Below are 20728 nucleotides of genomic sequence, written 5' to 3' on the forward strand. Positions count from 1 at the left end.
TCTCTTAAGAGTTGATTCATATAAATTGAAATTTGTAATCAACATCCCTATTAAGAAAGTAAACGGATGCTTTTGGCAAATTTGTTTCTAGACATAAATTTGGCTAAGTTGATAGAAACACTGGTGAAATTTTTTTCTTGGAAAAACTTGGATTTTTAAATTGTGTGTGTGTGTGTGTGTGTGTGTTCACTTACTCTTTCAACCAAGGCTCTGTGAACACCCTCCTTGAAGCATTTATAGTTTCTTAACACAAACTTAGGGGGCAAAAACTGTGGACCAAAGGATGATGCATGCAAGTGAGAAGAAGTGGCTAAGCGGAGGAAGATAAAGAAATGAATACCATTAACCTTAAAAGGCAATAGGTAATTGGAGAAAAAAGTTATTTGCTCTAACTATGGGTATCCTAAGTTTCATCACTTATCTTTTCCCCACAAGCTACGTAAGTTCTGAAAGCAGGACACCAAGGGATACCTAACTTCCTATGTAGCAAGACCATTATTTTAAGAAAAAAGGGAAACGGAATTCTATTTTCTTAAAATAAGAAGTTTGAAAAGGTTAGGACTCTGTGTATACAGGCTAGCAATCTCCATCAACATACTTACTTTTGTCTCCTATGTTTTCCCCTGCTGCCTCCCCTTCCTCCTCCTCCTCCTCCTCTTCCTCCACCTCTGTGGGTTGCACGTCATCCTGCGGGTCACAGGCACTAACCGGCGCATTCAGACAGCAGTGGTTGAACCCGCTATCTCGAGGCAGAGTAAAACTTCGAGGCTTGCCCCCATTTCCATTTAACACTTGCATCCTCTCGCTCTCGGCTAAGGGGTACGGCCCATAGTGATCCTGTAGGTGGCATTTCTGAGTTGGAAGGGTGGACTGCCGCCTGTGCTCTGGGGACAGGGCTGCCGAGTCAGAGAAGACAGAATCCTCCAGAGGCAGAGTCTGAAGATAGTGTAATCCTGAGCTTGTCAGGGGCGTCTCAATTAAATCCTGCCAGGAGCGGCGCTGGCTGGCTGTCTTGCGAATGGGGGACACCGCACTGCTCCCAGTCACTTCCTGACGAAACTCCTCATGAGAGGACTGAGACTGAGAGGTCTCTGTGGAGGAGAGGCGGCTGTGTTTTGCTTCCACGTAAGGACTGGCACAACTCATCTGTGGAAAGGAGCCTCAGATCAGTCTCTACAGAAATAACAGATCACTTCTATCACCAAGGAACACATCAATTTCCACTGGGTAACATGGCTAGTTGAGAGTTAGTGATTGTCAAGCTTTCACACATTTCAAAATTAGGCCCCAGCTACCATTTCATGAGACTGAGATGCAGAGGTATTGAAATGTAACTATTTATACCAGGCTCTCATGAAATATCTGACAAATAAATGCAAAGAATGAGTGGGAAGAGATCAACCAATGAACCTGTATGCATATATGCATGGTCCGTGGACACACACAATGGGGTGGTAAGGGCCTGGGGGAGGGGTACGGCAGCAGGTTGGAAAGGGTTAATGGGGGGTAAAGGAGAACCTTATAATACTTTGAACAATAAAGATTAAATTTTTTTTACAACAATGAAAGTACAAGACAATGTGAGTACATATGTAAGAACTATTCAGCAACTGAACAAATAATCCAAGGTTTTAAGATCTGTACACATTTGAAATCCTGAACAATTGTTGCCAAATTCCTATTTTCAGATTTTATGGAGCTTGGGGATGAGTGTAAGAAGAGAGACGTTGGGATGTGAAAACAAAGTGCCTATGATCAACAGAACCCTTCCTCTTCTTCACAGGTGAATGTCTGCTCCTATGGGTACCACAGCAAAACTTTATTCAATTCTGGGGCATTTTCTAGAGAGTTAAAAATGTAGGTAGCATGAGATTATACCCTGATAGGGATTAGCATTTCCCTTGAGCACAGGCATTTCAGGGTGCATAAACACAAAAGAAAAATGGAATATTTTTATCCCTGAAATTTAAAGTTTGGGACTATATGTTACAGTAAAAAGCACAGCCAAGAAAAAGAACTGGAATCAAGTGAATGCTATAAAAGACCTGCAGGAACAGTTACTGGAACAAGCCTTATTCTAGCTCTGGGGGCTAACAGACCAGCCCAGGCCCTCTTCTGGCAGGAGAAGCCAGAGTTGTTAAACATGCTAATCACAAATGGGGCCGAGGACAAGCCTGGTTGAAGGGAAAGTGCATGCTGCCCCTCAGGGTAAAGGAGAAGTTATGCGGCATTTTCTGTGGGCAGTTTATATTCTCATGCGTTACTAACAATGTGAATAGTTTCCTGCTTAAAATTCACATATTGCTATGATTAAAGAGCTATTTGGTATAGCTGGAGTTTTCCTTTCTTCCTCTTCTATAAATATTTTAAAGGAATTATTCAGACTCTGATGTTCTAGGGACAGAGGGGAAATACGATAAAAACTATATCTTGTCACTGACTTCATTATTTCATTTCCATAGCTCATCCTTGCATTCTGTGGCACTAAGTAAACTTCAGCATTTAATCAAGAAATGTGCATACAGATAGAACGGTTCTGAATTTTCCCCACTTTTCTCTTCCTCTCCGTAGGTAAGAAACATTGTCTTCAAACATTTTATCAAAAATATGGCTTCCTTTTAATTATTAGCCAAAAGTACTCATTCGTTTATTTCAGAAACATTTATCAAGAACTTAATAAGTAAGTGCCAGTGCTGAGCTAGGCCAGGAAATGTATAGATGAATAAACTGTTGTCAAAAAGTTCATAGTCCAGTCCAGTGAGCTGTGTGCAGGCCCAAATATTCTGATTTAATATGTCTGGATTGGGCCTGAAGATCTGCATTTCTAAACTGTTCCAGAGGTGATTCTTATGCACAGCCAAGGTTGAGAAAGCCAACGTCTGGAATTTTATCAACATCTTGCATGGCACCTTTCTTATTGAAAATCCCCCGAACTTATATGGAGGTGGAATTAGGTTTACTGTTCTTGTCACCCAAATATAGCCTCTATTTCCTATGTGGAAGACTCAGTCCCAACATAGGCAGAATTGACTCTCACGGTACCATGATCATACAATGTATTGTCTAAAGTGGGGCACTACTGAGATACTTTCACTAATTCTGAAGGGAATGAGCATAAAGTAGGATAGTCCCAAGCAATTCAGAAGTTGTTTAACCTATCTGAAGATCAAAGTATATACACAGAATAATTTACACAGGTTTAAGAGGTCTGAAGCACCATATAAACATATACATTAAATCAGACCCCATGGCTGTCTAAAAATCTAAATGCCAAAACATATTTAATATAGATGTAATCATAATTTTATGAGTTGATTCTAAAGGATATAGGTATAAATTTTATTAGTGTGAAATAGATAATGTCAATTAATTTTTTTCTAAAAAATATTTTTGTTATTTTCACAAAGGCTATTCTGACACACATAGTATGTCTTAATAAAATTAGTCACCCCTCCTCTTAAATTTTTTGGAACACTTTGAGAAGGACAGGTGTTAGTTCTTTGAATAATTGGTAACATTTATCTGTAGTCATCTGGTCCAGGGCAAAAATTTTACCCTTTGCGACAGCATGGATGGACCTGGAGAGCATTATGCTAAGTGAAATGAACCAGTCAGAGAAATACAAGTACCATATGATTTCATGCATATGTGGAATTTAATGAACAAACTGAACTAACGAGGAAAATAAAGATAGACTCATAGATAGAGGGCAGGCTTGCAGCTCTGGTGGTGGTGGTGGGTTTTGGGGGGTGAAGGGGTCAAGCAAAAGAAAAAAAGAAAGAACTCATGGACATGCACAACAGTGTGGTGATTGCAGTGGGGAGGGGGGTGGGTGGAGATGGAAGAGGGTATAGAGGTATAGGGGTAATAAAAATAAAAATTATATTAAAATACATACATACATACATACATACATACATAAAACTGGTCAGATGTTTATTATGCCTGGAATCTGTGGTTACTGTTTCTCTTGATTAAATATTCTTTGCATACTTCAAAAATTTCCCTTATTGCCTTTAGACTCCCTATTTTATTTCCCCTAAGAAGCTGAGGTCTAACATGCAATTCACCACATATATTTTTTTTTATATAAACATACAAAGGGATGTTTTAGGTCAAAGAATCTGATGCTGTTTATATTCCTGTTGGTAACTTACAGAGGGAGGCCGTGGGTATGTATCATAGGGTGGTGGAGGACTGTCCTGTTTGGGAGTTGATGGAGTATCTGCTTCTTCCTTGTCACTCTCACTCCAGTAATCTGAAAATTCATACACATAGATATATCAACATCCTACTAGATGTTTCTAGACATATTTTCAGGAACACACAATACCAGCTAACAGAAGGAAGTTTATGTTCCATTTGTACACCCTGCTCCCCAGCGCCCCTTACCCTAGGCCACCAACTTTTATTTTCACCTGGGTTCTGAGAATGAAGGAAGTGTACAATTAATTAATTCCAACCTCCTTTTAAAGCAAGCAATTGTACAAAACCACAATTTTAAGGAGTTAAGAAAAAGACATCACATAAGCCAAATCAAGTTTAGGGTATTTGAGGTTCCAGACCAAATTATTCTGTAGCTTCAATTAATGAATTACATCACACGATGCTCCTTTAAAATGTACCATTTTATCCTAAAGATGAACGTTCAAAGAAAAGTAATACATATATTGCTGTAGATCTCTACAGACATAAACATCTCCAAAAATAATGTTCTTAGTTCTCTTTTCTGGCTTCAATTCACTGGTTATCTAACAATCACTGTTTCCAGAGTCATACTGACATAAATCTCTATAACACCACACTCCCACCTCTACTGGGAAATACATGGCAAACCCTGATTCCTGCCAAATGCAAAAGGGCAAATCTGCTGATGTGGGCTGCAAGCTCCAAACTTCTAGAACTACTTAAAAGGGTAGAAAATGTAAGCTGCTCAACAAAGTGACTTGGCTGACCTCAGGCAAGAGAGAAGGGGGAAAATTCTAAGAGCTATATTCGTTGAATACATAAAATACAGCAAAAGGGCAATAATAAGAATCTGTTCCACTAATAACATCTCAACCAACCTGTCATTGCTGGGTTAATTCTTTATCTGATTTACAAGGGAAAACCCAGAAGTATTATCCATATGAATTTCAGATGATAAAAGAAGTGAAAAGGTATTAAAACAAAAGTTTCCTTATTCTCATGAAACTCTAAATCACAAAAGAACCATCAAAAGGCTTGACTAATATTCAGATTTCTGTGATAAATCATGGCATATACATATTAAATATATTTTTCTATTGATTTCAGAGAGGAAGGGAGCGGGAGAGAGACAGAAACATCAATGATGAGAGAAAATCATTGATCGGCTCCCTCCCGCACGCCCCCAACTGGGGATTGAGTCCACAACCTGGGCATGTGCCCCTGACCATAAGTGAACCTGGGACCCTTCAGTCCGCAGTCCGACGCTCTATCTACTGAGCCAAACCAGCCAGGGCCATGGCATATATTTTTACAGGATCCCTCTCCACCTAGCAATTCTCATATTGTAGTATTGTTACATGTTTCTTGTGCTGCTGATTAGTATTAGTAAGTACAGCTAACATTTATTGAGTACTTACTATATGCTGAAAGAAAGTGGTAGAACTAGGATTTCAATTAATAAGTTGCCTCGCTCTAAACCTCAGAGGGCTAAGTCACTGGGACTTTTTGTGTATCACACACTGTGGGTGTATATCCACACTCCTTTAAGCCCCCTCCTCCTGCTGCTTTATAAGTCTGGCCACTGTGAATAGAAATTCTTTAGCAATGGAGATTATTATATTTAGTCCTAAAAATACAAGGACTCTGAACATTCTATTCCTACTGTAATAATTTCCTTTGAGTAAAAGACAAGCAAAGTCTATTTAATCTAAATCTGCTGTCTGTTTTTTACCTTGGATCACACCAGTGAAGGTCAGAGTACTAAGACTCCTGCAAATACAAACTGACAGAAATGGACCCAGCAAACACTGGTGAGAAAACCATGAGCTATATACTTGAGCAGCTGTAGGTTCAATTCTTGGCTATAACACTTACCATTTCTGTGCTCTTGTGATGGTTACTTAACCTTTCGGAGTCTGTTTTGTCCTCTATAAAACAGGGGTAATAATTACTGCCTTTCAGAGTTGGTGTGTGTGTGTGTGTGCGCGAGTGCGCGGGCATGTACGTGTGTGTGTGTGTGTGTGTGTGTGTGTGTGTGTGTGTGTGTGTGTGTGTTTAGGTATTAAATGAGGTAATATATATCAAGAACCTTTGAACCTGAAAGCACTCAATAAATATTAGTTAGGACTCCTGGTCCACTTTGTAGGTAGCATGCCAGGACAGTCTGACCCAGACCACTTACAAGATAAATACCTGGCATTCATCTTCTTAGACATTCGTTTTTTCTTATAGCAAGTTCTAGCCCCCAAAAGTGAATTTTAGAACTCTGGGGCCTGAGTTGGGTAATTTTGTGGGATTTTGAAATACTACTGGGAAGTCACTGCTGGAGATGAAGGGACTTTGTGGATGAGATGAAGCGCCTCCTCCACATCCCACCCCTAAGCAGTGGGCTTGCCAAGATCCCTCTGCTTTTACCCTCCCCACTATTCCCAGAAACTGGCACCTCTGCTGAGTTTCTCTCTGGGGTTTCAAAGAGTCAGCACCTCAAGTGGCTCTTATTAGCACACTGAGAAGAAAATGATCACAATTTTATCTATAGCTATCACTACAAGTGACATTTTTGAAAGAGTCTCTTTCTAATTTCCCCCCAGCTAAATTAGGAAGAACTTTAGTCCACTATTTGATGTAATTCTTGGTTTACTAAAAAGCACCATCAATCTAAAGTTTTCTTCGGTTGCCTAAGAAAAGACTGAAATACAACTTTGCAAATTAACTACATTTCTTATACTAAGCTGTATGACTTTGAGAGATCAGTGCCAGAGATCAGGCTACATAGAAGTTTTAGTTAGGCTTTATTTGGGTTTTGTGGAAAATTACAAGCACACTGTTGCTCAGAGACTGAAATTAGTCTTATTTTCATTCTAAGAGCAAATTAATTATTTTTTTGAGCTCTCTACTTAGCAGAAAATAGATGGATACTTTAATGTCTTTTTCAGTGAATTCAATTTTATAAGTAAGTAATCATGAATAAACAGTGCCATCACTAGAACAGGAAAATTTCTATATTACTTCTCATGCTGATAGAAAAGGATAATTTGAAAAAAAATGACTTTTTCATCTAGAACTATCAAAGAAATACAATATATTACATTCATTTTTATGTAATTAAAGCTCTGAAAAGACCTAATATGCAATTGAAAAGAATGTGTTATGAATGTCTAACTTGAAGCTGGAAAAATATAGACAAATGATTAGCAGGTAATTTGCCAAATTGTGATCTTGGCAGAATTTAGTGTAACCCTGTTTTCTCTAAGTACAATGACAAATAATGAAAGAGAACCTCACATCCTTTACACATCTGTAGCTAAAGACAGTAATTCACTAAACTTGTATTTCAGTCAATGAAAGAGTCATGTCTAAGTGCACTGGGTAATTAAGCAGATACGGTGTTTGGCAGTTATTCCATTGCATCATTGTGAAATATTCCCACTCCTCAACAGCTATATTTTGTATGAAGTTTATCTTTGGTACTGAGAATGGCACTCAGGAGATGTCAAATAACTGTACAGAAGTGTGGAGTAGACACATGCATTCAGTAGTTTTCTATATAGAATACTACTCATGCAGAGGTAGAAGGTCTATGTTTCTGAGTTATGTTAGAGTGCCTGAGGAAGGTACACTCTAGGTGGAAATCCAGATTATTTCAGATTCCAGTTGCACTGCATTACTAAGACAGACTTGAATTGTAACTCTTAGCTTCTGCATATTATTGTCTACCATACTCCAGTGGGCACTAAAATATATACTCACATGAGAGACCAGGGCAGCATGAATCCCTGAAATCAAAACTTTTTTGAGCCTATATGTATAATATAACTTACCAGTTCTTTCATTCATAATGAAATTTGGTCATATAATACCATTACAAAAAAATTCACCAAAATCAAGACCATGCTCAACTTTAAAATAATGCCCAGTAATAACATACAGAAGTTAAGCCTGAAAATTCAATCTTCTATATTCACACAAATTGACTTGTTTCAAAGATTCATTTTACTATCAGTACATTTCCCTAACTTCTAATTCTTCCATCTTAAAAAGATCAGAAATAAATCTATATGCATCTTTAGAGAACAGTTTTATGTCACTTAAATAAATTTGAAAAGAAATGTTTATATTTTTTAGCACTCTCACCACAATTTTAAGTCTATAAATGAAGTTGAAGCATGAAAGTTGAGGAATAATACTTTTTTAAATTAAAAAAATTATTGTATTTATTGGGGTGACATTGGTTAATATAAAATTATATAGGTTTCAGGTATACAATTTTATAATACATCCTCTGTGTCTTTTATTGTATGTTCACCACCCCAAGTCAAGTCTTCTTCTATCTCCATTTATCCCACCTATATTCTCTTCTATCTCCCCCCAATCCCTCTAGAATATCACTGTACTGCTGTCTGTATTAAATAAACTTTTAACAGTGAAGAAGTGTGGTTCAATAACTGGCCTGGCATTCTTTGTCCTGGCTGGGGTTTGCCTGTGCACACTGATTTGATGAAGATAGCTTCCACATTAGTTGTTGAAGTATATATGCTGATTCCACTGTAGGGATGTTTTATTTTGTTATTTCCTTGACTCTACATTTTTCTCATCCTGAACCAGTTTAGATAATAGAGCCAACAGAAAGCCTTTCCTACCTGCTCCCCATCTGGAAGGGGTCTTTCCAGTGTCATAACCATGAAACTTGATTACATTTTATTTTCTGTATTGTATGAAGAATATCCTTTCTACTAGAATTCAATGTAATTTCAGGCATGATGAGTGCCTATTTCACCTTGATATAATAAGAGTGCTACCTAGTGGGAGGCCTTACACAGAAACACTTAATATTGAATAAAAATATCTTCTCTCCTTCTCCACCGCCGACTTTCTGATCACTTTCTCCAGCAAGTATTTCTTCATTAATCTTATCCCCGTCTCAGGCTTTAAAATTTTTTGCACCTCCTTAGCAAATTTTAATCAGTTGTATATTATGCAAAAATTAGCACTGATTTACTTTATATTGCTGTTTAATTTTTCTTAAGCAATTTCAAGTGTGTATTTTTGAGATCCTCAACAAGATGATAAATTCCCATTGGCAGGAACCATGTGTTGCTATTTCTTTTAAATTTCCTGCCCTATCTTCTTACCCTACACCTCTTTACCCACCCCCTTCTCTCACCCCGTGGCTCTAAACCAGGGGTTGGTAAACTACGGCCTGGAGGCCAATGAGAAGCTCTGCGTGTTTTTATAGGGGCCTGTGAAATAAGAATGGGTTTTACATTTTTAAATGGTTAAAAACCAGCAAAAGAAGAATATCTTTCGAAAGGTGAAAAATGATATGAAATTCAATCCTAGCGTCAACAAATAAAACTTGATTGGAGCACAGCCATGCCCCTGCACATGCTTACAGCTGCTTTCGTACTGTAACAGCAGAGTTGAGTAGTTGTGACAGAATCTTTATGGCCTGCAAAGCCTAAAATATTTACTATTTCGCTCTTTACAGAAAGTTTGCTGACTTCTGCTCTAAACGTTTGTTAACAGATAAGTTTAAGGATCTGATTATCTCTCTTAGATCTCTCTAACCTTTAGTTTTCAGGTGTTTTGAAAAGTTTTGGCTGTGGTTTTTACTCTGAGAGGAAATAAAAGGCTTTTTAGAATCTCCACATCAACAAACAGGCCCACTGAACACACAACTAGAACTATGTTTGTATATGTATCAGTGGAATTCTTTCAACTTTAGGATGTCTCAGAATTTTCAAAAAACTAAGCTTCCAAGCGATATATAGCAAATCCTCTTTGGGAAATGTGATGCCACTTCAGAGTGGTGACCACAGCATTCGTTAAGATTTCAGTTCTGCATAATGACATTGTGGCTCATAAATCTGAGGTCATTACCAAGGCACATTCCATAAAAATCATAGAGTTACACAGTAACAGAACTGAAGAACATAAACAAATGTGATAATTTATAGAAGAAGAGATGATTCGTCTGAGCTCTTAGCATAAAAAGTCACTTAAATGTCTATGTGACTATTAGAAAAAAACAACAACTAAGGAGTTAGAATTGGGTCAATATACAGAATCAATTACAGACATTTTAATTTTTAATATTTTTTCTTTCATGGGAAGTAGACTGAGGGAGTTGGTAACAAACAGAATAGAACTTCATATTTGCTGCTCCAAAAATTTTAGTGTTTATTCCCTATCTGTTTAACTTATTAAACTTACCTATATGAGGCTATGGTTTGGATTCCAAGTACTCAGAAGAGAAATAACAAAAAACTAACATATGCATTTTCTGTCAAATGATAGCAGTGAATCACTACAGAATAACAGCAAGAAAAAAAAAACAATGGAAGAAAAGTATTCCTTTACCTTGTTCTTGCTTAATCCTCTCTCTTTCTGCATATCCTGCAGTCAGCATATTGATTCTGTTAAGCCATCTGAAAAAAATATTAAAACCAAAAGTTTTGTGACTTAATTTCTTGTTTCTTAGAAATATTTATTTTAAGATGCCTAAGAATATATGGAATAATCTTACATAAAAGATGCGTTCTTTGCTACTCTTGACACATGGAGACTTCAAATAGTTATAATTTGCTGTAGTGCAAATTGCTCCCACACCAAAGGTGCTATTTTAATAAAAAAAAGTCTTGGGAAAACCTATTAATGTCTGCAACAGAAAGGATTTTGAGATGAACAAAACCCTATTAACTCTGTTATTCCAATGTAGAAGCATTCCAACTAATTCTGTTTTGTTTCTTCAGATGAAATGCTCCTTTAGAGACACTTAAACAATATCAGATATAAGTTGTCCTAATAAGGAAAAAAGTTGTGGACCTTGACCGTCAAAATAAATTTCACTATGAACTACTAAGTGTTGATGAAGCTCTTTTAAGTTTAATGATCCAAAGGGAAACACATCTTGGGAGTACTTCAGACATTTGTCTCGAAGTACAAGGGTATTAGGTTTTCCAAAGACAAAATGAGCCTATACAAATTTAACCTCTGCTTAGATCCTGAAAATTTATTTCCATGAATAAAACAAATCTTAGTTCTCCCCAACTGGTGTGTCTCAGTGGTTGGGTGTCAACCCATAAACCAGGTCACAGTCAAGGCACATGCCTAGGTTGTGCTCAGTCTCCAGAAGGGGGTGTGCAGGAGGCAGCCAATCGATGATTCTCTCTCATCATTGATGTTTCTATCTCTCCTTTTCCCTTTCTCTCTCTGAAATCAATAAAAACACTAACAAAATAAATCTTAGTTCTTTTCTCTTTCAGTAGTGCTGCTGTTGCCAATGTAGGGGACTGCCTGAAATAAATCACTGTTTCAACTTCCATCTTTTGTTCCACCAGGCCTCTCCCTGTGTTCATTATTCCAACTGTTTACACTGTATCAGATTAGCAAATCACAAAATCTTTAAGCTGATCTGACAATTTCCCATTGGTTATTATGAGCGATGGTCCATATACTTTCCAAAATCAGAAATTAGATAAGAATCCACCTTGCAAATTAGCTTGAGTAAGTTTGGAATCACTAGTATGGCTAACATCATTCAATTGTGGAATAATCTGATTGAAATACATTTCTAAGAAAAAGTTGGGTTTGAGAACTTTTTCTCCTAGCAGGTTATCTCCACTGTTAAGTGGAAGATGACATTCTTTAAAGTCATATAATGCATCATTTTATACTAAATGGTGTTAAATGTGCATCAGATACTTAGAATGCCTTGAAAAGGGAGGAAAGTTGTGTTCTTAATAGACAAAATCACATCCATGGCAATTTAAGTTTTAATTTTATGAATAAGTCACTTAAAGCCCAACTTTATTTTGACAAAACCTACAATGTAATTATCACCTCAAGTATGTTTGGAAAGTTAATAAGGGATTAGAGCAAAATAGAATAAAATAAAGATTGATCAAATGAATTCAACAGCATGGTATACACACACCATACTTCAGAAAATTATAAACTATAAGTCAAAAAGTTAACATCATGACAAGTAACCTTTTAAAAATGATGTAATCATTAGTAAAAGGTCAAAATTAAAATCTAGTCTATAGGTCATTTGAAGGGTTTGAATTTGTACTACAAGGCAAATCTTAGCACTCTTAGGAAAAATTTCTCTGGGTCTTTTTGGGTGAAAATGAAGATTATACCACTAGAGGACTATTTATTATTAAATTTTAATTTAGTATCTCATATTTACTACTTTTAAAAATATCACTGAAATGTCATTTTATCAGAAGTCTAAAGAACAATAGGTCTTTATAAAATGAATCAGGAAACAAAAAAGAGGATTCCTTAATTGTTCAGTTCTACATTTCTTAAGTATCTGCTATATGCTGCATAATGAGTTATGGAGGTACAAATATGAATAAGACATACTTTTTGCCTTCAATGAGCTCCAGAATTGCTACATTTCATAAAACAATTGAAAAATTAAACTACTTTTACAAATAAAATTGCTGGTCATAATAAACACTATTTAGAAAGTATATAGATGAACTTAGGTCCCAATAAGCTGAGCAATACACAAATGTTGGTACAATCTTAGATAAACTTGTCCTTAAGACCTCATCTAGAAGCATCTAACTTATATATGTGCTGCAGTTATGATTTTCTATTTACAGGCTCTTATGAACAACAGATATATATGCATTAAATAAGTCAAGAAATGTTTATTCTGAGCCTATGTGTGCCAGATACTATTCGAGGCACTAAGAAAATAGATAAACAAAACAAAGCGTTTGCCTTCATGTTTATATCTTAGGAGAAAGACAATACTCAGGTATATAAATAAACATATGTCAAGTAGTAGCAAGTGTATTAAAAAAACACAAGCTAAAAAATTAGAATGTCAAAATGCCAGGGATAGGGGGAGGCTGTTGTTTTAAAATAAGGTGGTCAGGGGTTCAAGTACTGAATTTAGAATATTTTCAAACACATTGATGGGGAAGTTCTTTAATATCATATCTAAGTTCAGTACCTTACCATATCATCAGTGCTAAAATATACGAAGATATAGGTAAGGGGATATTGCATCTACAGTGAACAATCCAATGAGGTTGTCAATAGCTAACAGAGAATAATGTGTCTAGAGAGAAAAAAGAGTAAGAACCATGGGAAAAATGTAGAAATAATAACCAAATAGAAGTTAGTGAGTCCTCACAAGTACAAGGACATATGTGCTGACATGAGAAATATATAAGCCAAATGAATTCAGTAACTAAGTCTCAGAACACTTGAGTAACAAGATGTTTTGCTTTTTTCCCCCACAGACTTCACACAAAATGGAAATACTTTTGTAATGCTTCAATACTCATTTCTTTCTAAAAAATATGTTTTTATTGATTTCAGAGAGAGGAAGGGAGAAGGAGAGAGACAGAAACATCAATGATGTGAATAAACATTTTTTTATTTTGAAAACAAGGAGAAAACGTTCTCTAAAATTCTGGTTGTCTAGCTTGAGATTTCAGGAAGGATAACGTATTAATTAAGAGAACATTATAGAAACTACATGAAAGGCTCAGTTCTCGTATCAATAATGAAAGATTTTATCAACCATCTTCAATACCTTTCTTTGCCATTTCCTTGTATTCATACCCTTGCTTTGGAAAAACCATGCCTGTACTTCCAGTGTCAAAGAACAAGATTAATAAGACTCTAAATTATACTCTCCAAAACAAAGGAAAATGGACAGATAAATAAAAAAGCACATTAAGTGTTCATTTAGTGTGTTTAAGCACATTTTTAAACTGCACAATTTTGTGGTTAAAATATTTGGATACCAAGTTTTTAGAAACACACACAAAGAAAGGTAAATGGGGCAAGAGCCCAAAGTAAATAAAAGGAATCTATATTGCGAGTGAATATTTTATAGCACTTAAAATTTAGTAGGCCTTTATGTATGATTATTTGCTCCTCGTAAAAGTCTTATTGGTGAAAATGGTTATTATCTCCATTTTTAAAAAGGGTTAATACTTGGCATAGAGAGGTTAAGTTCTATGTCCAAGGTCACAGAATAGTAAGTAGGAGAGCTGGGCTTTGGACAGCCTGGTTCCGAAGTCTATGCTCTTGACCACTTTATATAACCACCTTAACTGTCTGCATATATATAATATGTTCTACCTGTTGAAGACCTAGAGAGGGAAATATTGCCATCTTCAATCTAATTTTTATATATCTAGAAAAGGGAGAGGTGAAAGGATCAAATTCATAAAAGCTAAAGTAGAAACACAAAGCGGAATGTTATAAATGATGGAAAAAATATATAGAGATATTTTCTCAGAGCCATCAAATAACCATGTAGCCATCTAATCATTTGGCTGTATAATCCTGTCCAGCGGTAGAAGAAAGGTGTCAGAAAGAAATACAAACTTTGCTTAAGCATTAATTATTGAGATAGATATTCTGTCATAAATACTCAAACCTAGGAAAGTCAGCTTTTTTGTGTGTGGATATCTTTTTCCACCCACCAAGGAGTAAATTTGAAGACCTATTCTTGAAATGGACTTTAAAAAATATTTTCTGCCCTCACCTGTTTGGCTCAGAGGATGGACCATCAGCCCGCAGACTGAAAGGCCGCAGGTTCCATTCTGGTCAAGAGCATATACCTTGGTTGTGGGTTCCATCCCTGGCCGTAGTTGGGTGTTGCAAGAGGCAACTAATTGATGTATCTCTCTCACATGGGTGTTTTTTCTCTGTCTCTCCCCCTCCCTTCTACTCTCTCTGAAAATCAATGGGAAAAATGTCCTCAGGTGAGGAGTAACAACAATAAAAAAATAATAAAATTTAAAAAATCTTATTAGTAGTGTTTTGTTTTTGTTTGTTTTTTGCCTATAGATGGATTCTGGCATATTTTTGGTAAACTTGACAGTCAATGATTTTACTTTGACTTTTTAATGCTGTCCTTTATTAGGTTGCTACATTTTATTTTAAACTTGGTTGATCTAGAAACTTCAGTGACATTATCTAAATATTAATGTGGAAAACTTAGAATTCTAAGCCTTACTAACTTCGTAATTATTTTGAAATTTAAGTACACTTTACCTGTTCATATCATCAAGATGCTCAGCAGCAAAATAAAAGCTTTTGATTTTAGGATGACAGGCTTTGAATGCACTGTGAAAGAAAATAAAGTACATTTATTTTATTTCAAATTGAGAAATAGATTAGAACATAATCATTTTAATGGGTAAAATTACCTCAACAATCTAACCTGAGCTCACATATATAATGCTTCTGCCATGATGACAGAAATCAGTAAAAAATCCAATTTTCTGCCCACAAAATGCTTTCTTATTACCTCAATTTGAAAGCATTAGACAAGCAGCCTATAATTTAAAAGCTAGAAAAAGTTTAAAAAGCTTTCCCTTCTCTCCTTCTCCCAAAATGAAATGAACTTACTATTTCTTGCGACATTCACTGGCTCTATCAATTTTAAATTCAGGCAGACTGATGAATCCTTCTGCTTTTTCATCCTAAAAAGGTAACACTCTTGTTTAGGATATTATATACAAAGGTTTGAAGCCGATACTATGCTTTAAGTATCTATAGTGATAAATCTGTCCATTTAATTCTTAAATTTGACATTTTAGTGATTAGAATTCCACTCTTATCTGTTACATTCCATTAAACTAAAGGTATATTTTAGACATTTTGAATACTATAAATTAAAATATATACAGAGATCAACCGAAGGACTTGTATGCATGCATATAAGCATAACCAATGGACACAAGACACTGGGGGGTAAAGGAGGCCAGGGAAGGTCAAGGGGAGAAAAAAAAAGGAGACATATGTAATACTCTTTATAATACTTTAAGCAATAAGAAAATATATATATATATACAGAAAAAATTTTGCATCTTTTTTACATTAAAATGAAGACAGAAAATTCTTTTTTAAAGCATACACATCTTATTTAATAACACTGAAATGTTTCTAAGTAATTTTCTAATCTGATGCATATAAACTATTACAACACATACAATAACTTTAGTCCACATTTACAATTCATAATTATCTATGATTTTTTAATGCTCAGATGTAAACCATAGGTAATTTTACTAACTCAATTCCTTTTCTGCCTCCAAAAAAATCTCTCATCAAACGTAAATTAAATAACTATTTTATGTATTCAATATTTTACAAATGAAATAGGTTAATTTAATCTTCAAATATCTGACTTGGTTATATATGCTATTTGTAAAGGTTATTTTTCACTTGAAAAATTAATTGAAATCTATAAAATCCTCCTATATTTAATGAGGGATGAAAAAACAAGACAGAAGTATTATCCAAAATCTTACATTAGATACAAATGATCCCAACTATGCTAACACTGACTTTGGCTAAACCCTTGCATTGTTGCTGTCCCTTTCATGCTCATGATCAAGCTCTTCAGACTTTTACTCTCCTGAACTTTGATCCATGCTGTACCAGTTCATTCCTTCTTATATTTCAAGTCTGAGTGAGATTAAATCCTCATTTACTATTTCAAAGAAAAACCAAACTTTCAATTCTTTTACTGTGTGTGTTTGTACATATGCTAAACTTTAAAAATTGATATTACTGATAGTGTCTAAAATGTTTGTGTTATTAAAAAAAGCAATATTATAACTTTCTCAATATTTGAGTTTTTTCTTCAAATCTTAGGGTAAATACAATAGTCTCAAATCTCTTTTTTTCAACTTTGATTTTCCTTGTTACCCTGATGTCTTTAATGAAAAATGTTTAAATGTTGAACAATTTAAAGTATTTTGGGGGTAGTTATTATCTTCTCATAATGATAAGACAAGGAACTTTTATATTAATCCTAAAAATGTCATACAAGGGTATTTCTTGGAATGTATCCCATGGAATTATTCACTCACCTCTTACAAGGCTAACACAGTAACAATAACTCTCTGAAATTTAGCTACTGTTCAAGAAAAAGGGGCCACAATTTTTTAATCACTTTAACTGTGAAAGATATAATATATCACACAGCAGACAAATCTACAGGTGACCTTAAAATAAAAAGAGACATAGAAAACACTATATTTTGATAATGCTTGATTGATTGATATACACACACACACACACACACACACACACACTAGAGGCCCGGTGCAGAAAAATTTGTGCACTCAGGAGGGTCCCTCAGCCCGGCTTGTGCCCTCTCGCAGTCTGGGACCCCTCGGGGGATGACCATCTGCTGGCTTAGGCCCGCTCCCCAGGGGATTGGGCCTAAGCCGGCAGTCAGACATCCCTCTGGCAGCCTGGGAGCCCTTGGGTATGTCCATTTGCCAGCGGGGAGCAGGCCTAGCTGCAGTCGGACATCCTTAGCGCTGCTGAGGAGGCGGGAGAGGCTCCCACCACCACCGCTGTACTGGCAGACATCAGCCTGGCTTGTGGTTGAGCAGAGCTCTCCCTGTGGGAGCACACTGACCACCAGGGGGCAGCTCCTGCATTGAGCATCTGCCCCTTGGTGGTCAGTGTGTGTCATAGTGACCAGTGATTCCCACTCACTCTGCTGTTAGGGTCAATTTGCATATTACCCTTTTATTATATAGGAGAGAGGCCTGGTGCATGGGTGGGGGCTGGCTGGTTTGCCCTGAAGGGTGTCCCAGATCAGGGTGGGGGTCCTGCTGGGGTTGCCTAGCCAGGCTGGGTGAGGGGCTGAGGGCTGTTTTCACACTGGCCATACCCCCTTCAGGGTGGGGATCCCTGCTGGGGTTCCTGGCCAGCCTGGGTGAGGGGCTGATGGCTGTTTTCAGGCTGGCCAAGCCCCCCAGTGGGGACCCTTACCCCATGATGGTGTGGCCAGCCTGGGTGAGGGGCTGATGGCTGTTTGCAGGCTGGCCAAGCCCCCCAGCAGGGACCCTCACCTCATGAGGGTGTGGCCATCCTGGTTGAGGGGCTGATGGCTGTTTGCAGGCTAGCCACAGCCCCCAGCCCCCCAAGCTCCCAGTGGAGGCTGGCTGTAAGCAGGTATCTGGGATTTATTTAGCTTCTATAATTGAAACTTTGTTGCCTTTTGCAGAGGCCACAGCCGGCCAGGGCAGGCAGGAAGCTTGGCTTCCTCCATCGCAGGGGCAACCAAGCCTCCTGCTTGCTCCAGTTCCGTGGCTGCTGGCCGCCATCATGGTTGGGTTAATTTGCATATAGTCGCTCTGACTGGCTGGTGGGCGTGGCTTGGGTGCAGTGAAGGTATGGTCAATTAGCATCTTTGTCTATTAGTGTAGATATATATAAATAAAATGCAGGTAAAATTATGGTCTGTTTAGTATATCTAAAGACAAACATAATTATATGATTGCCAGAAAGAATATTAAAAGTAAAGTAAATAATCAAATCCTTCTATATAGGTAATATATATATATATATATATATATATATATATATATATATATATTAAATAGCAAGATAGTAATTCAAGATTTCAAAAATGAAATATGTCCATTTAAAAAAATATTACTAATTGTATATGTTTATTGAGTACTTAGTATGTACCAAGCATTGGTGTAAGTGTACTAATTCTTTTCATCCATATGAGAGCTCAGTGACCTAGGCACTATTATTATTCCCTTTTTTGCAGAAATGGAAACTGGGGCACAGTAACTCAGGCAGTGTTAAGTCTACTCTCTTAAACATAACCTAATATAATATAAAATAACATCATAACAGCCTGTCTAGGGAACACAAAATTCTCTATATACTGGATGTTATAATCATAGGCACAATAATTTTAGACTACATTTCAAAAATCAATCTTTGAATGCAAATTGAATAATATTTTAACAGTATTCATATAAGTCTATTTAGCCACTATATTTCATTAAACCATGTACATTTTTTGAGAAAACAAGTTAACAATAGAGAATATTTTTAAAAATCTTAATAAGGTGAACTGATAGATGGCTATGGCAAATGAATAAAAGAAAATGTAGTAGTGTAAAGGGAATATCAATGAGTAAGTTATATTCTTTTATATCTGTTGTGATATGTGATAGATTGTGATATAATTATTCTGGATATAAATTTGTTTACTGCAAATGAGTCAGGAAATCATAAAAAACAATTTAAATGTATTTTATACACACCCCAGTTGTGCCAAATAGAATGAATACTTGCAGATTTTCAAAACACATCTACCAGTTCATTTTTTAAAGAAAAACTGAAATAAATTCTGGTGATACTAATCTATTAAAATTACTAAAGGACATCCTCACTTCCCCAGAAAAAAATTTTAAACTTCGAACAAAACAAGACATTTAAAAGTCTATATCAAATTTACATATGTAATCATTTAAATTAAGCTACTGCTTTAATTGACTTGGTATTTTTAATTAGATATACAAAACTACTTTATCTGGTTTTCAGATTTGTAGCTTCATTAGAAAAAATGACACAGCTATCTTTAAAGAACCCCAAAATGCAACTATTTTAAGAAGTCTTTAAATATTTTCTTAAGAAAAATAACTAGCAGAAATCTCCTGAATTTAGCCTTAAGGTCATTACATGATTTTAAAATATAAGTTTTAAAACGGTGATTCTTTTGGTTAAAGATAGAGAATGAATGGGTAAACAAAATATGCTTTGTCTTACCTCCTCATTAATATACCAATATAGAGATGCATCCTTAAGGACAAACCAATATTTCTTCCATTTCTGTGAAAAATAACTCTTTGCATCTTTCTTCTTCCAGAGCCAGCCCTCACAGTCACCACGGCCAAGATCTTTGCAAGAAATTCGTCTTTTGCTCTTGCCAGCTAGAGGACCTAAAGATAATAGTGGGTAAAAATTTTCTTTAAATTTTATACAGGTTTGGAGGTAGAAGATTAATTTATAGATCTCAAAAAATCAGTCTGGGCACTTAACCTTAAGAATTCTTATTTTCACATTGCATTAGAATAAAAATATGAAAATCTTTAATATCATTTCTCCCATATAAGTGACATACAATTTAATCACAAATGAGTAATTTGATCTAAGATTGCAGGGGAGTAGGTGGAAGTTACACTTGCCTCCTCCCAGGACTAAATTGAAATTATAACTAAATTATAGAAAAAGCAACCTGAATAACCCAATGAAGACTAGTTATCCTTATAACTAAGGATTTACAAAAGAAGCCACATCCAGACAGGTAGGAAGGGCAGATATATGAAAAGGGCTGGCCTTGTACCCACATGTGGTGATTGAGAATCTAGAGGATTTCTCAGCTGCAAAGGTTCCCCCCTGAGAAGCGAGGTGTCTCAACCCCATGCCAGGCTCCACAGCCTGAAGCACCAGTGCAGGGAAGAGTGTTCCACAGAACACCTGCTGTGAAAATCAGTGGAGATTTCACCTGCCAGGTTAAGACCTGAGACTGCTAATATCCAGGTGCACTCTTAAAAGGTCAGCTTACAAAATCTCGTTCACAGGCACTCACCCTGGGCAGAACTACCTAATACACAGAAACAAATGAAGAGAGGCAGCCAAAATGGGGAGGCAAAGAAACATGCCCCATATGAAAGATCAGGAGATATATACAGAAAGAGAACTAAAAGAAATGGAGGAAAGCAATCTA

At 36.3% G+C, this 20728-nt stretch overlaps 1 protein-coding gene across 5 annotated transcripts in view; it reads right to left on the reverse strand.

The window, feature by feature from the left end:
- The window catches only part of CNKSR2 (connector enhancer of kinase suppressor of Ras 2), a 253350-nt gene that overhangs the window by 47303 nt on the left and 185319 nt on the right, over positions 1 to 20728 (reverse strand). For all 5 annotated transcript variants that reach the window (XM_036305515.1, XM_036305518.1, XM_036305517.1 and 2 more), the window contains 6 exons: positions 19768 to 19940; positions 15583 to 15656; positions 15226 to 15297; positions 10549 to 10616; positions 4158 to 4258; positions 603 to 1146 (listed from right to left, as the gene is read on the reverse strand). In XM_036305515.1, the coding sequence (XP_036161408.1) occupies positions 603 to 1146; positions 4158 to 4258; positions 10549 to 10616; positions 15226 to 15297; positions 15583 to 15656; positions 19768 to 19940 (1032 nt within the window). The remainder of the gene's footprint in view (positions 1 to 602; positions 1147 to 4157; positions 4259 to 10548; positions 10617 to 15225; positions 15298 to 15582; positions 15657 to 19767; positions 19941 to 20728) is intronic.

Source organism: Myotis myotis, unplaced genomic scaffold (assembly GCF_014108235.1).
Source record: "Myotis myotis isolate mMyoMyo1 unplaced genomic scaffold, mMyoMyo1.p scaffold_m19_p_4, whole genome shotgun sequence".
NCBI classification, from domain to species: domain Eukaryota; kingdom Metazoa; phylum Chordata; class Mammalia; order Chiroptera; family Vespertilionidae; genus Myotis; species Myotis myotis.